The sequence below is a fragment of the Miniopterus natalensis genome, chromosome 18 (assembly GCF_054644295.1).
Source record: "Miniopterus natalensis isolate mMinNat1 chromosome 18, mMinNat1.hap1, whole genome shotgun sequence".
Taxonomy (NCBI): Eukaryota; Metazoa; Chordata; class Mammalia; order Chiroptera; family Miniopteridae; genus Miniopterus; species Miniopterus natalensis.
Genome location: NC_142098.1, coordinates 26,933,118 through 26,950,669, shown reverse-complemented (window position 1 = coordinate 26,950,669; position 17,552 = coordinate 26,933,118). Strand labels below are relative to the sequence as shown.

At 40.6% G+C, this 17,552-nt stretch overlaps 1 protein-coding gene across 5 annotated transcripts in view; it reads left to right on the top strand.

Annotated features, from left to right (window-relative positions):
• UTP4 (UTP4 small subunit processome component) overlaps positions 1-17,552 on the top strand; it is a 27,018-nt gene extending 9,466 nt beyond the window's left edge. For 4 of the 5 annotated variants that reach the window (XM_087827515.1, XM_016200779.2, XM_016200780.2 and 1 more), the window contains 12 exons: positions 39-250; positions 5,652-5,823; positions 5,924-6,015; positions 7,203-7,299; positions 8,060-8,124; positions 9,460-9,582; positions 9,977-10,133; positions 11,681-11,787; positions 13,051-13,146; positions 14,712-14,897; positions 16,372-16,482; positions 17,350-17,552. In XM_087827515.1, coding sequence (XP_087683641.1) covers positions 39-250; positions 5,652-5,823; positions 5,924-6,015; positions 7,203-7,299; positions 8,060-8,124; positions 9,460-9,582; positions 9,977-10,133; positions 11,681-11,787; positions 13,051-13,146; positions 14,712-14,897; positions 16,372-16,482; positions 17,350-17,466 — 1,535 coding nt within the window. In that variant the 3' untranslated portion in view covers positions 17,467-17,552. Of the gene's footprint in view, positions 1-38; positions 251-5,651; positions 5,824-5,923; positions 6,016-7,202; positions 7,300-8,059; positions 8,125-9,459; positions 9,583-9,976; positions 10,134-11,680; positions 11,788-13,050; positions 13,147-13,531; positions 14,663-14,711; positions 14,898-16,371; positions 16,483-17,349 lie in introns of those variants that run through there. The other variant, XM_087827513.1, reaches the window with a different exon arrangement.

Here is a 17,552-nt window from a genome sequence, read left to right as displayed (position 1 = left end):
TAAGTATCATTCAAACGTGGGGTTCTTTTCTATTTCAGGGAGCGCCATTCATAAGATGCTCGTGGATAGGCAGTATATGGGTGTGTCTAAGAGGAAGTGTATCATATGGGGTGTGGCCTTCTTGTCCGATGGCACTGTCATAAGTGTGGACTCCGCTGGGAAGGTGCAGTTCTGGGACTCAGCTACTGGGACGCTGGTGAAGAACCATCTCATCGCGAACGCCGACGTGCAGTCCATTGCCGTGTCTGATGTGAGTATGGGCCCTCTTTCGAGCAGTCCCCGCACAGCGGGAGGAGAGGAGGCCGCCAGAGGCGCACCACAGACGCTGTTCCCTGATCCCGAATGTTGCGCGGGAGGAAGATGAGTTTAGGAAAATGCCTCTGAAAGCCAAATAATTTCCCTGAACTACCAACTAATTAGAAAATATTCTCTGAAAGATTAGTTAGTAGAAAGGTTTTCTTCAGACACTCCCCAACCCTAGTTAATCCAGTCTAATTGTAGATAGGGCACAAGAAACCTAAAGAATTTTGAGAAAAGCTGTTTCCCTTCTCTGTACAACTGTTCTTCTGCTTCATATCTTGGGAAATTAGAAGATAATTTTACAGTGGTTTTGAAAAGGTTTATTGTCTTCTATCTGAATAAGACTTAAGCAGGTTTGGGTTGAACAGGTGTGCCTCTTTCCTTTCAGTAACCAGAATTCTTAATCAGAAACTTTTGGGTATTTTAGCAGTGAGGTATGGAAGTGACTTTGAGGTTTGTTGACTAGATCCTTTATTTTTTACCTTTTTAGTTTGGGAATTACTTGCTATCTGAAGTGTGAAAATCCAGTTTGTAGTGTAGAGGTCACTCATGTTTGCTTTTCTTGCCTAGAAAATGTTCCTGTCCCATTCCACAGGTTTTCCATAAGAACAATTCGATGTGTGTTAAAGCCCTGTAAAACATTTAGATGTCACCTGTCAACTGTGATAAAAGTATAAGCTGAAATGAGTGGGAGAAAGAGTTTTGATCCAAAATGATTGTAATTATTAGGTTTAAGACTTAATTATTAAATTTAGTATCATTTAAAGTGTACTTCTCAAATATTATGCACTTGTTTCAAAGACCAAGGAAGATGTATATTTACTACTATGGAATGATTTTCAGGATATATTGTTAAGAGGGGAAAACAGAACAGTGTAATAGTGTATAATATAGGACATAATAGTATATTAAGAGAAGAAGGGGCAGATTTATATATTAGATATCCTACATTAGATATTTATATATTAGATATTTTATGTATATGCAGTTATGTTAGTATATATACACACACACACACATACATATGTATAATATCTCTAAGGAGATTTTAAAAATGCAAATGATAATTTCTGGAGAGGGACATTGTGGGGGCCAGTGGGAGGCAAGTTTAATTTGTGTCATATACCATTTTATACTGTTTGGTCTTTCTTCTACCATGTGCCTGTATTACTACATTGCCTTGAATCTTAGATATAAATGATTGTAAAATATACCATAATTTTTTTTTTTGTTACCATGGGAAAGAAGAAACACTGCCAATTAAACTATGCCATAGTGCTCTTTTTAGAGTAAAATTTGTATTTTATAGTATAAGCATATAATATAAACTATTACAATATAAAATGACAATGCTTTTTTTAAACATAGAAGTTATATTTTCCTTATTGATGAGCTCCTTGAGACTGAAACATAAATTTTTGTCATATCACTTAATGCATATATAAAAAGGAAAGTATAACTGACTTACAGTGATTGAGGAATTCCTAAAACTTTTCCACATTCAAAGCTGGGCTCCGAATCACTTTTTAACTAAGTCATCAAGGTCCATGTTTGCCACATGTGCCTCCCAGCCATCCATATGTTGGTGAGGGTCCTAAGTTTTCTTTTATGCTTTTGACAACCTTTCTGAAGTTTTAGTGTTCCCTCTTTATCCGAGGATGTCACACATGAACAGGTTGACAGATACAAGATAACCTGATTTGAGAGCTTTTAAAATGTGGGAAAATGTGTGCCTGAGAATCAGTAAATTGTGGTACTTATTCAACATTCATTGCAATTGCACATATAATATACAGATGATGTATTATAGAATTGTATACCTGAAACCTAGTCACCCCAATAAACTCAATAAAAATTGCAATTGTACAAATTCTAGCCCTCCGAAATGCTTATCACAGACTCTGGAATGGGCAGACTTGGGTTGGAATCCCAGCTGTACCATTCAATAACTACATATCTTCCTTGGGCAAGTTACTTTTTTCTAAGCCTCAGTTTCTACTTCAGTGAAAACAAGGATGCTAGTAACAGAGAGAGCTTGGGGAAAGATTAAATGGGTCATGCTTGTAAAATACGAAGTACAGTGTCTGGCACAGAATGCGTGTGGTATTGGCGTTAATGTTTTCACGTCTCTTTTGAAACTGATCCTAATTTCCAGGTTTTTCTCCACTACACTCTTGCCAGAACAGCTGATTATTTTTAGATTTCTTTCATTGGATTTTCATTGACTAAAATGTGAACAGTGGCAAACACCCAGTCCTTTGATCTTCCGTCTTTCACCCTTATCGAGTCTGCGAGTACTGATTCCTGCAGGGCATCGTAGGGAGCGTTTGCTTTCCTTTGCAGGGCAGTCCTGAGCTTTTTTCCGTGTGAAGCAGTCACTCTGGTTAAAGTAGGACACACACCTTTCCAGTTCTGCTTTTCCCTTGCTTCATTCCTGCTGGGTCCTGAGAGAGCTCTATTCTTTGGTTTCCTTTTCAGTTCTTTTATGATTCCACCTCAGGGAGAGAGGATGTGGAGTGAGGGAGACCTGCCTTCCCAACCCTTCTCTGTAGGTGGGGGTGGGACTTTGATCAAACTGCTACTTCCCCCCCCAGTAAACTAAATGAACTGTTTTGTTGGAGGTGGAGAGAGTGTGTGAGCTCCGAAACTGCACAGTATCTCCACTTTTGCCTTGAGCTAATGGTTTTCAGTTAGTATCCGTAGAGGAGTTGAGGGAGAGGCTGGCCCGGGCCACCTTACGTGCTGACCTTCAGGTATACTTTCCTCCCTTCTCCACCACCATGTGCCTGCAGGTGACCTCAAAGAGACCTGGCACAAGGTTGAGTGGGTGTGGTGTGTCCAGTGCAAAGGCTTTGGAGGCAAATGGCCATGTGTCTGTCCTGCCTCTAAACCTCTTGAAGTACCAGTTTCCTTATCTGTGTAAAGAGCTATTAAATGATTACGGGAAAAAGGGTAAAATGATGGCTCATACAAACATGGGATGGAAATATGTCAGAGATTTTCTGTAACTCATTAACTGAGAGAACCAGTAAGATGGTACAAGCAGAATTCAAGGAACACAGATGTATATGAGGTCGTCAGGAATGCTGAAATCAATTTACAAATTGTTGCAAGACTCAGTGTCCACGGTTGCATTTCACCAGGCAAAATGTTTTGCATTTCTATGCAAAAGATCATCACTCTCAATTTTCTACAATTTACAGAGTTGTGAAACAGCTCCCAGACAATCAAAGGGCTCAGTAAACCAGGACACCGGTACTTTTTAATGCTCATTTCAAAGTTTCATACAGTTTTTCCTGATAGGCCAAATGATGTTTAATTTTGCAAGGTATTGAAGGATTAGAGTTGATATGACATATATAAAGTTTCTAGCGCTGTGTCTGGTTGATGGCAGCTACATGCTAGACATGTTCAGACATCTCATATCTCTTGGCTGACCGACCTAGTCTTTATACTATTTGATTGGCTAACTGCTGATTCAGGTCCTAGTTTTTCATTCCCCTGTCAAATACCCTATCTTCTTTTTCTTGCTCAAAGTTATGTGCTTTATGTGTTTTTTAATCCTCACGTGAGGACATGTTTAGAGGGAGGGAGGGAGGGAGGGAGGGAAGGAAGGAGGGATATATGAGAGAGAAACATTGATCGGTTGCCTTCCATACATGCCCCAACCAGGGATCAAACCCACAACCTATGTATGTGCCCTGGGAATCGAACAGGCAACCCTTTGGCTGCCGGGCAAATAATGTGTATTTTTAAAAACTGGAGTTAAAATGAAAATGGCTTTGAGAAGATAGAGAAGTTTAAAAAGTAAACTAAGACCTTTTAAAACTAACAAATCACAGCGCTCATTATACTGATGAGAGCCTTAAACTGGGGACCAGGGAACCTGGGTCTTTGTATGATACTGATCAGGCCATATCCCCTTCTCAGCCACCCTCTCTTCATCTCTAAAAACAACACAGTGAATTTCAGGGTTTTTCAAACTTCAGTCTTCGACTAACAGTTTTGTAATATTTTGTCCTATATTCTTAACACTTTATTTACATTTAAAATTGTTTTTATTGTGATAAAATATACATAACAAAATTTGACATTTTAAACATTTTTAAGTCTACAGTTCAGTACATTCACGGTTTTGTACATCTGTCACCTCTCCATTTTCAGAACTTTTTCATCACCCCAATGGAAACTCTGTACCCATTAAGGAATAACTCCTTATTTATCCCATCTCCCAGCCCCTGGTTGCCATTTACTTTCTCACCCTGTGAATTTGCCTCTTCTGGGTACCTCATAGGTGGAATCGTGTAATATTCTTTTGTGTCAGAGTTCATCCACATTACAGCATTATGAGAATTTCGTTCCTTCTGAAGGCTGTTGTATATATACACCTCATTGAGTCTGTTTATCTGTTGATGGACACCAGGGTTATTTCCATATTTTGGCTCTTGTGAATAATGCTGCAGTGAACATTGGTGCACACGTGTCTGTGTGAGTCCCTGCTTCCAAATCTTTGAGTATATGTTTTCATTACTGTTCTTGCTTGGGTTGGTTGGTTTCTTTGTGTTTTTGTTTATTTTATATGAATTTTAGAAACAACTTCTTTAGTTCCAGGTATTGGACTATCAGTATTTTTATTGGGTTATGTAAAACTTACAGCCCGGCCGGCATGGCTCAGCTGTTGAGCATCAACCTAGGATCCAGGAGACTGCGGTTTAATTACTGGTCAGGGCACATGCCAGGTTGCCTGCTTGATCCCCAGCAGGGGACGACGTGCAGGAGGCAGCCGATCAATGACTCTCTCATCATTGATGTTTCTCTTGCTTCTTCTCCCTTCTTTTCTCTGAAATCAGTAAAGACATATTTTTTTAAATGAAATAAAAATGAAACTTATAAATTTACTTAGCGATCATCAGTATCTTTATCATGTTAAGTATACCTATTCAAGAATACAGTATGGATTTCTTTATTTAGGACATCTTTTATGTCCATTAAAAGGTCTTAGATTTTTTTTCCTTATATAGGCCTAACACATTTCTTGTTAAATTTATTCCTAGGTGTTTTATTTTTTTGTTGAATTTCTAATGAGGTCTAGTTTGTATATATGAAAGCTCTGTAACCAGTTGAGGTACGTATTGTTCATTGTGTCAGTAGGGGGCGCATTGTTATCTATGAGTGAGCTTGCTCCCATGTAGGAAATGTTAGCTTCTGGAGGAAAAACACCCCTGTAACCTACCTTCCAATTCTGGGCATGAGTTTCCCCTAGGCTGCCCTGTCAGACAACCTCAGGAAGTCTTTTTCGAAGTGGGCCCTATTTTGCTCAAATGTACCTCCTTGATGATTTAATTTCTCAGCAAGAAGACAGTTTCGTGGTGGGCACAGCCGAGGGGACAGTATTCCATTTTCAGCTGGTCTCTGTGACTTCCACCAGCAGTGAGAAGCAGTGGGTGCGGACAAAGCCATTCCAGCATCACACTCACGACGTGCGAACCGTGGCACACAGCCCGACAGCACTGATATCTGGAGGTGGGTTCTGCTCTTGGCCAGGCTGCTTTGCCCAGCTCTGGTTGTTTTCATGTAGACATTTTCTAATTCGGATGTCTTATTGCCTCTCCCTTCTGCCCAGGCACTGACACCCATTTAGTCATTCGTCCTCTCATGGAGAAAGTGGAGGTAAAGAATTATGATGCTGCTCTCCGAAAAATTACTTTTCCCCATGTGAGTATCACCCTCTAGCCCCCAACTCGCCCCTCGTTTTCCCATTCCCCTGCCCCACAAGACTGAGCACAGTTCACACTTCCTGAGCAGACCTGTAGCACTGCCGTAGTACCCGCCTTCATTCCGTTTCTGAGGCAGGCCTCTTGCAAAGACATTTATGGGCGCCAAGAGATTTACAGCAGTGCTCCTGTTTCAGTTTCTGGGGAAATCATTCCCTTTTTCAGATAGCTGTGGTTCATGGGGAGTTTGTTTGTTTGTTTTTAAGGCTGGGCTGTTTATTACTCTGGATATGAGGAGAAAAATTCAGGCTTCCAGTGTTCCTTTTAGGAAAATGGACACCTTCCCAGGCTAAAAACCCTCATCCGCCTGACCTGCTGTGTTCCATTCAACCAGTAAACCTTCCTGAGTCTAGTCATTTCTCTTCATCTACACCGTCAGTGTCCATGTTTGAATTAGTGTCTTTTCTTATATGGATTTCTTTACAGTAGCTTGTTAATGGTCTCCTTTTATTTACATTTGTATAATTCCAGCCTATTCTCCATTGATGTGTTCAAAAAGCAACTTTGTTCATCACTCCATGCTTAAAAGCCTTTGCTTGGTCCTTGCTGCCTTCAGCATGAAAACCTAGTTCCTTAGCACATCTCATTAACATGTCTTGATCTGGCCCTGCCCTCACCTCTCCTCTCACACTTGCAGCGCCCTCCCAGCCTAGCCATTCCGGAAGACTCTTGTTATTCCCTCTAATGCCCTTTTGCCTTTCAGCTGTTTCACATTCCGTCACTCTGCTTGGAATGTCTTGCCCTACTTTTGCCTGAGTAGACTTTACCAGTGAGCCTCATCTGGGCTCCTGTCTTTACCCCGGCAAGGCTAGATTAGATATTCTTTCTGCTTTTTTGTTACATATTGTGCTTAGCCGTGTTAAAATTCTTAGCACACTTAGTGTAATTGTCTATTTAACTCTGTGTCAACCCTTTAGACTATAAGCTTGAGAACAGTAGGTATGTTTTTATTACCAGTGTATTCTTAGACCCTAGGACAGTGCCTGGCATATGGTAGTATGTAGGAAATATTTATCAAGCAAATGGATTTCAACAGTAAAAAAAATGTGCTAAGATGCTGCTGCTATATCTAGTACTGAGGCAGTAGATAACTCCAGCCTACTTATCACTTTCGATTCTTGGATACAGCGACGTCTCATTTCCTGTTCAAAAAAGAGGCAGCTTCTCCTCTTCCAGTTTTCTCATCACTTGGATCTTTGGCGACTGGGATCTACAGTTGCAACAGGTGAGATGGGAGCAAGATTTTTCTAGTAAGAAAACTGGAGAGAAAAGCCAGAAATTAGAATTGCAATCGATACTCTGCCTGTGGAAAAGTGGAAGTAGATTTTTTTGGTGTCCATTGGAGCTCATGGTTTCCCATCCACTAGATGGAGCAAAAGAGTTCTTCAGAGTGTTAGAGCTGTAAAAAGCTTATAGTTCTGTACAGTAGAAAGGGTAGTGAAGGTGCAGGATGTAGTGGGTGTGAGGGCTGTAGAATCATGGTTTGACCTGGCTTGATTGGGATAAAAACAGGATGTGGAAAAATGACAGGATTTAATGTTGGTTAGTGACATCCCTGCATAAAAAAGGTCACGTGGATCTCACAGGGGTGACAGCCTAATGGCCCCTTGTATGACCTGTTAAGGAAATGTTTGGGTTCTGTTGTTTTATATTGGATTAGGTTTACATTGGATTTAGGTTCCAAAAGGAGCAAATGAAGTCGAGGCCACACGAACTCCACTTCCACCCACTGGCAGTGGGGCTGAGCTTCAGCGGATTAGTGATGTACCGTAAGCCATGTAGGGCACCCAAATAGAAGCTAAGAAAATAAAATGTTCCTGCTTTCCTTATCGCATACTCCCAGAAAACAGTGGGCTAGTCAGACACTCTTCTCATTTCTCACTGATAGAGAATGCATTCTACCCAGGAATGACTTTTTAGAAGAAAAAGATATACAAATAACCTTTCTTTGAGAAGAAAAACCTCAGGGAAATTTCTTGTTCCAGGAAAGCATGGGGATACCCTTCCACTCTCTAAAGATGCAGATCATTTACTGCACCTCAAGACAAAGGTAAGGAAGTTTAACTGTGTGTGTTCAGGCTCTGAAATCCAGAGCATTTTTCTCCTTCTGAATTTTGAGAATTACTTCGTTGACATCACTAACTATAAAGTCTAAAATAGTTTGAATGAAGTACTGTGTCAACAGAACTGGATTTCCTGTGATTATAAGTTGGGCATTTAGAATTTATTGGATGGAGGAATACAGGAAATTGGTTTTATTCTTTTGATATTATGAAAATAACATGCTTTTTTTAAAAAAATTCAAACTGTACAAAAGACTATGCAATGAAAAACGAGCCCCCTTCCTACTCCGAATCCCTGGCCCCAGTCTCCAGACATAATCATTGCCAATAGTTTCTTGTATATCCTTCCAGAAAAAAATTTCCACCCACTTGTGCATGTGTCCTTTTACAGTAATGGGAATATACTATACGAACTTCTTTGTGTCCTTCAAAAAACTTTTAATTACACAAATGTTGGTGAATTCGGTCTCACTGTAAAGAATCCAAACAGTGTTGACAGTTTATACCCTCACCCACCTCTGTAATTCTGTCCCGTCTCCTAAAATAGTTGTTGTTAATTGATTAGCTTTAATATATCCTTCCAGATCTTTTTCTGTGAGAGAGTATTTGCGTGTGGAGGCATACATATTTACATATATTTCATGAGCTTTTTGAATTAAAACTTTTTCTTTGTTCTACAACTTTTTTCACTTAACTATTTCTTAGAGGGTTTTTTTTTTTTAATCCTCACCCAAGAATATGTTTTCATTGATTTTTTTTTTTTTTTTTAGAGCAAGAGGAAGGGTGGAGGGGAGGGAAACATTGATCAGCTGCCTCCTCTACACTCCCCAACCAGGATCATACCCACGACCTGGATATGTGCCCTGACCGAAAAATCGAACCCACAACCTTTGTTGTACAGGGCAACGCTCCAACTAACTGTGCCACCCAGCCAGGGCTTCTTAGAGGTCTTTAAAGCAGGTTTTCGTAGACGAAACAAAATCAGTTGTCCAAGTCACCTTGCCTCCAAAGCTTTCCCTCATTAAGTGCCTCTTTGCTCAGGTTTCTAAAGTTAGGGTTTAGTATGAAGCTATCTGTGAGGTACACATGGGCTGAGATTAGCTCACAGTATTCATAGACCTCTGTTCTTAGAAATCAAAGCCACACCATTTAGGTGTTCTACTTCTGACATAATCATAGTGACACACAGCATATGACTATCAGGATTACGTGTAGGTAATTGTGGGTATGTCCAGAGTGATGACAATGGGGATTCATGTCAGAGTGAACCTCGTTGTTAGAAGTTTTACTGGAACATTCATCCTGAATCCTAACATTGCCAGGGTCCCGAGAACATTATTTGCAGCTGCATCTCCCCGTGTGGAAGCTGGATAGCGTATTCTACCGCTTCTCGGTTTTTTCTCTGTCGGTTGAACTATGAACATGACAACATAAGCCTCCAAAGGGTAAGTGACAACCCAGTGTCTGGCTGAACAAGAAGAAAATGCGTAATTGAATTTTTGTGTGAAGTGGAAATATATTGGATGTGAATCCTTGTCAGTGAAAGCTATTTGGAGACAGCTGTTACAAAAAAGTCTTTTATTTTTTCCACTTTGATTTACTTATGTTTTTGGAGAGGAGGGAACTGCCAGAAAGTGGCAATAAAGTTTAGGCTTTTGAAGAGATGAAGGAGGGGGTATATAGGTTACAATAGGCATGTCAGTGTGCTAGGCCCTTGGTCAATTGGCTTCCTTAGAGACAGGAAGCGTTAAAGTAACTTAAGCCTGGTGTGATTATTTTTGATGGCCTCTCGGTCTCACTTCTCTCTCTCACTGGTTTTTACTATTGGTTCACCCCAAGGTTTCCAAAATGCCAGCGTTCCTTCGCTCTGCCCTTCAGATTTTGTTTTCTGAAGATTCAACAAAGCTCTTTGTGGCTTCTAGTCAAGGGTCTCTGCATGTCATGCGGCTGTTGGAAGGAAGCTTCAAGCACCTGCATACTTTTCAGGCTCAGTCAGGTAGGAATTTGGTGACTGGCCACAGGAGAGAGTTGTCAGTCTCTGATGTGTCTTTTTTTCCTTTTAAACCTATTCATTGTCGGGTGTTCACTCACAGTCTTCTCCACTCCGCAAATACACATTCACTCACGTGTTTGCAATTTAAAGTAGGAGGCGCTATCGGGCAAATAAAAACCTTGATGAGGTCTGAAACATTCCTCACACCTACTCTTTTCTCACTGCGCTTTTGATTCCTTGTTTGAGGCCAGAGAAGTTTCATCACCCTTCTTAGAGTTTTTGTTAGCAGGGCAAGAAGAAAGATAAAATCATTTGTAATCCTGACACCCAGAAATAACTACTGGTAACATTTTTGTATATTTCCAAGATGTCTTTGTACATAGGCATTTTATGGACATGTTCCTTCTTTTTTGGTGGTTTTTATAAAGATGAACTTATACATACAGTTTCATTACCTGTCATTTCATGTTCATGACCACTTTTCCATGTTCTTTGAGAACATGAATGAGTGTGCATGAATGAGTAACTGTGTAGCTAACTTGCTGAGTTAATTATTGAGGACTTAGTGCCCAGCTTAAGCTGGCAGTGTTTTGGATACTTCCCAAGGGCCTTTTCCCTTCTTCCTCGCCCTGGGTTATAGCAGCTGCACTGCCATTTAGACTCCATCAGCGTGGAAGTCAACTCTTAAACTCTCACTGTTCATAAGCTGCTTCAGAGCACGCAGGAAAAAGAAACCCACAAGTTAGTAATCAAAGTAAACTGCCAATTTTTATTGAGTACCTGTATGTTTTTATTATAAAACTTAAGACTCTTTATCTTGCATTTAGCATCCCTTAAAATTAGGCTCTGTGTTATATATATAATTTTCTTCTCTCATCTCGCTTCCCCCTTAGTCAAGCTAGTCCCTTGGCCACCTCAGACCTGTGCAGGTCACCTCGCTGTCATCCTCGCCTTGTTCGCCATCCCTTTCTGCCTGCCTCACCCATCCTTTAGCATCTGGCTCTGTCCTGTTTTAAAGCTTTTTTATCGTTTGGGGGTGTTATATGCAGCACATATTTCGGCATATAGCATCACTGTCTGATTTTTATCCCACGTGAGTCTTCGTGTTGCCAGATTGGTTTAAAACCTTTTGATGACAGAGATGGCTCATATGTGCCTGTGCTCACTTAGTGCTAAATATATAGCTGGTGCTCCATAAATTTAAGATATGCTTTAAGCCTACTGAATTGGCTATTTGTCTGTAAATTTGATTAAAAGCTATTTGGTCGGAAAGGATTTTGAAACAGTATAGATTTTAGTGGTAGCTGCTCCCCTGATTCTTCATGTCTATAATAGGCAGTGTCTCACTCAGCCTGAGCAAGTGATGCCTTCATGTTTATCTCTCTGTGAAAATGGATTAACTTATCTAGAACTTATTTGCAAAATTATGAAGAAATTATCCTATTAGTAATTTAAAATTGAGTGTCTTTTACTGGCTTTTGCCATCATCTTCAAGGCAGAGCTGGCTGTGGACACTAAATTCAGACTTAACTGTTGTTCTGTCCTCACAGGGACAGTGGAGTCCATGTGCCTTTTGGCAGTCAGTCCAGATGGGAATTGGTTAGCTGCATCGGGAACCAGTGCTGGAGTTCATGTATACAACATAAAACGTCTAAAGGTGAGCTGTGGGATTAGTAGTGGCAAACTGGAGAGAGTTAGCTCTGCAGCTTTAAGACTCAAGGCCAACTGGTATGTCTTGGAAAATTACTAGGCACTTTTTTTAAAAACCAATAATTTTTCCTGTTTTACTTGTTTTTTGTTTTTAATCTTCACCAGAGGATAATTTTTCCATTGCTTTTCAGGGAGAGAGTGGAAGGGGAGGGGGAGAAAGAGAGGGAGAGAAACATCGATGTAAGAGAGACACACATCGACTGATTGAACCTGAAACCCAGGTTCGCACCCTTGACCAGGAATTGAACCTGCGACCCTTCGGTGCGCCAGCCGATGCTCCAACCACTGAATCACATCAGCCAGGGCCTTTTTTACTTGTTTGAAACCCAAAAGCTATTATCTGTCATTAAAATCAGTCAATGGGAACAGTGAAACTACTCATGCACAGAAATTTGAAATTAAGGATTTATGGCTGACGAGTCTAAATCCAGGTTATTTCTGTATTTTGGAGAGGAAAATTCTGATTTGTCAAGGTGAATAGTTATAGCTAGTAACAATTTCCTTTAATAGCTCGCCTTGTAATCTCAAGGTATTTTTAAAATGAAACAGAACCAGAAATTTGACGAGTAGCAGGAAAACATTTTCCACGAGTCAGTAATCATGTTGTCATTCACACATTGAATCACTAATGGTTGCTTACAAATCTGCATCTTCATCATAAAAGTCAGATAAGAACTACCTCGAACTTGCAATAAACATTTACAGAATAATATCAGGCTGCTGCATTTAGTGGGTTTGCCTGCTAACTACATAACTTAACCTTTATTACATTGTGGCAACAGCATGTACTGCTTGCTCTTTGAGGCTTGCCTGGCATTTAAGTGTTCCTGTGTAGTGGTGCACGTGCCTTGTAATTGTACATAAATGGTCATGCCTAGGCATTGATTTATTTTAAATCCAGTGTAGAGATGTGGATTTCCTGTTTAATGACATGTTTATGATCAATTCACACAAATGTCGAGACAGCAGGGAAAGCTTTATTCCGAGGTTTTCTGCAAATGCTGTCAGTTTTGTAAGCAGTTAAACATTTATTTTTTAAATGAAATTAAAGTTTATTGTTTAGAGAAATGCCTGACATTTATGGGAACTTCCATTTAACTCTTTGAGTTCCAAGGAATACTATTTAAAAACAATTGACTTAGACCATCCACTCTTTCCTGGGGGGAGGTATCACATAGACTTGCCTTTTGTGTCTGTTATTTCTTCCCAGCTCCACTGCACAGTTCCTGCTTACAATTTCCCGGTGACTGCTCTGGCCATCGCCCCTAGTACCAACAACCTTGTCATTGCTCACTCTGACCAGCAGGTAAGAGATTCCAGTGCCATCTAATTCCTTTTTGCTGGATGGTAACTTAGACGCTGAGATAATGACAATTTTGGAAGACCCTGTCTTTGAAAGTACTGGGTGGTATAAAGGGAGTTTTGTCCTGGGTGAAGAAAAGCTCCCATGAATAGCGAATCATAGGCCAGTAGCATCCATCAGGTTGGTGGGGCGCAGTGGATGGCGAAGCACTGAGAGTGTAGAATAAAGAGGTACAGGAAGGGGGAGGAATTCTGAAGTACTTGTCTTACTGGTTGTCTTTAGACTGGAGAGGATGTAGACTCAGGTGTTAGACTGGATATGGGAAGGAATAAGATTTGGGGAGTTGAAAGTGACTAAAAGATCATATAATTAACCTTCACTTTTACAGGTGAGGAAATCGGGTACCTAATATCAGCCGAAATTCATGCTTAGCCTACTGCTTTTTTCAATACCAAGTTGTAAGAAGATTGTCATTGTAAGGAGAAGATCTTTAAAATACCTGAGCTATAGAACACACTATGAAATTATCTGAACTTAATATCTTCGTCTGTAAAATGGCATGATAGTACTGTCCTCGCTGGAAAGATTAAATGTGATCCAAGAAGCACATTTGAGTAGGCTGCTAGGCAAACAAATGAGGCTTGGTACTTTAATTAGCAGTTTTTACACTCGCACACGCATATACATTCTAGCCAAAAAATTAAATCTCTCATTTCAGTTTCATAGACCCATGTCCTTAACCAAAGACTGAAATGTTAGTGAAGCTACATCCTTTGTCACACATAATAGTAATGTTCACCTGATGCCTACTGGCAGTTGGTTCCCTAAGTGCTTCAGTCATTAAAACTGGTGGGAAAGGTTTTTATACCTGTTAGATTAGCAAAGATCAATAGAGTTGATAATACACAGTGGTGTGGAGTATAGGGAAATAGCACTTCATACATTGCAGGGATTAGTGTGACTCCTTTAGAGGACATTTTGGCAACATCTAAAAAAGTTTTTAATGAACATAATCTTTGATACAGAAGTTCCCACTCTAAAAGTTCTTCCTACAGATAATATGCTTTCAGTTGTGCAGAAGGACATTGATACAGAAATAATCATTGCAGCCTTGTTTGGAGTAGCCAGAGATTAGAAGTAACCTAAATGTCCATTAAACAGATTAAATAAGGAAAGCATGGTACATCCAGTGAGTGGGTTATCATGTGTTCTTCAAAGGTGGCGTGAGTGATCTATATTGATGTGAGTCACAGTGTGTCTTGTATGCGTAAAATATCTCTGAAAAGATGTAAACAAGAAATAACGGGCTATTTTGTCTTGGGGAAGAAAGATATCAAGATTGCAGGGCGACTTTTTATTATAAACCTTGCTATGCGGTTTAATTATTAAGTCTGTAATTTACCTCAAATTTTTTTTATTAAAAAAAATAAGTAGTGAGAAAGCATAAGGCTAACTCTGTATGATACTTTTAAGGTTCATATAGATATTTTCTGGTTAGGAATGAGGAATACCCTTCTGGTCTTGGTGGGTATGAGCCAGCGCTCCCTCTGCATTGTGTTCTTCCTCAGATATTTGAGTATAGCATCCCAGACAAACAGTATACAGAGTGGAGCCGGACCATCCAGAAGCAGGGGTTTCATTACCTTTGGCTCCAAAGGGATACACCCATCACACACATCAGTTTTCATCCCAAGAGACCAACGTACATTCTGCTCCACGATGCCTACATGTTCTGCATCATCGACAAGTCATTGGTGAGTTCTTTGCCACTATCATCCGTGCTCTTACTGAATCTTCTTTACCTAAGAATCTTCAGGTTCTAAAAGCAAGAATTATAACAAGTTAGAGGAAGGAGGATCAGAATAAAGTCCTCCCGCTATATTCTCTGGAGGAGAGGAGCTTTTTGTTTTGCAGACTCATTTTTGTTCTGGCGTTCTTTAGGCTCCTGGGAAGGAGTGGGCCTTTGTGTACTGGTTTTTGCTGATTTGACCATTTCTCTGTTTTGCCTATGAGCACATAAACTTAAGTAGGAAAGTGATTAGGTCAGTATCCAGAGGTACCCTCGTGTGGGAATATCATTGATTTGGCTGAATCACTTCCACCTTTGCACCCTGAGGGACTGAAGGATGCGATTTCATCAAAGGAGATACAGACTGTGGCTTTGACAACATGTGCCCCTTGGCTGAATGTACTGAGATGCTATCTGCAGGCTTGAGGAGTTGGTCTTAAGTTTTTTAAAAAAGTCCAGTTTGGAAAATTTTATTCTTCATGGCTATGATTTAGGTGGGATGAGCAGTTTTTCAGTTCTAGATTCCACCTCTGCCAGCTGCTGTTTTGATTCACTGCAAATTTATATGTCTTTTCTGGGAAGGCACTTTCTTTCCTAGGAGCACTGTAAGCTGGGGCCATGCCTGTAATACACTTTGGGCTTAGAATCCAAATAGCACATACACAGTGTTTTGGTATATCTGTGAATGTGGGGGTGGAGGGAACATGGAGAAAGCAGCAGATGGCTCTAAAGGAGGTGTGCGTGGTGATGTGTCACTGGAACTCTTCTCATGGGTTCTGTGTCCTCTGGGCGTGGGAAGCAGAGCTGGCTGACAAGTGCCTTCTGCAATTTGAGTGATACAGGAAGGGCCCCTCCCACTCGCTTGCCTCTTTGTAACTCAGTCCAGACCAGCCCATATTTTTTCCCAAGCATTGGTGATAAGCCCATCACTTCCTCTTGCTGGGCAGAGCTATTTCCCAAGGAAGTCAAAGATGAAATATCACTTGCTTGGCCAGAGGCCATCTCTTGAGGTGTCAGTGACATCAGTGGGGGTGGTTGTGTTACATTTTCTCCTGGGGAGAACGTTAGTCACTTGGCCAGCCCTTGATCTGGTTGGGGGAGAGTCTAGAAGGCAGAACCTTCATGGGCTAAGCTCTTACACATGCCAGTTTATTTCTGTCACACAAAGTGTTACTGACAAGACTGGCCGGAAGCCCCAGCTGGGCACTTTGATCTTGCCAGCAGAGTACCAAGCTCTTTTTGCCTCATAGTCCCCCCTCTACAATATAACTGGAAGAGTGACTACAGCTCTCTTCCTGAGTTAAGGAGAGTCGGGGAGGTAGTAAGTATGTAGTATGATGGTTGGGAGATAGTGTTTGCCTGAAAAATCACTATAGGCCTTTGTTCTGTATAAGCCCAATAAAAATAACAACTTAAACAGTATATCTTTGTCTTTTTAGCCTCTTCCAAATGACAAAACCTTACTGTACAATCCACTTCCTCCCACGAATGAATCAGATGTCATCAGGAGGCGCACAGCCCATGCCTTTAAAATTTCTAAGATATACAAGGTAAAACATCTTGCATAATGTTCTGGACAGTTGATTCCTTGTGATATTATCAAATGTAACAAGCTTTCAAAATGTCATCATCATTTTTCATGCAGAGGACCTAGTTTTGGGAGACAAGTGACTTTCCGAGGATGTGTGTTCCTTACGTCTGTATTTCATTGTTCTTGCCTTAGTAGATTAGAGGCAGGCACATTGTACTTAACCCAAGTGAAATACATAGGTAGTGAGAAGTGATATTGGAGCTCAGGTGGGGTCTTGGTGTTAAAGCTGGCTTTTAAATTTGACTTCTAGTTGGAGAATGTTCCATAAGATAATTTACAGCAAATGGAAGTCATTGACTTTATTATGACTCTCTTTTCTGGGCCAGGCTTTTCACTCTGTATAAAACATATCCATTGAGCCTCTGATATTCCAGCTATTCGTGCTACTTCAGAAGTTCCGTATTTACGCTTCTCAGATTGGAGTTCCTTGGCCGGCCTGGAACATTTTCTCAGGCCTGCCTGCAGTTTTTTTCTTTTTAAGGGGAGGAGGGTCTGTGAATTATTCAAGTATGATTAGCTTCTTGATGCATTTGTAACTTGCCGTTTGTCAAGAATTTTGGTTCCAGAGCCCTCAGTTAACATTGATTCTAAGAAATTAGATTTTCTGTACAGAGAAACATGAAAAATCTCACTGAAATCTTTTATGAGTGAACTCAGTTAAAAGTTCCCAACCTTTTCAGCCATTTTGAGTCCTAGGGCAGAAAGGATTATCGGAGATTTATATCCCTCCAGCCTTGAACTAGACTAACGGTTTAGCTCTAGGTCCTCTATTCAGGACTAGCCGTGAAGCCTAACTCCTGGTAGAGTCATTCTCATTTCTCTGCAGCCTCTACTCTTCATGGATCTTTTGGATGAAAGAACACTGGTGGCAGTAGAACGGCCCCTGGATGACATCATTGCTCAACTCCCACCACCTATCAAAAAGAAGAAATTTGGGACCTAAAACAGGGCACTGTCTGTGTCCTTCCTTGAACTGTTCTACCCCACTTGTTTTCACAAATCATGGAAATAAAACAAAGTTATTCTTTA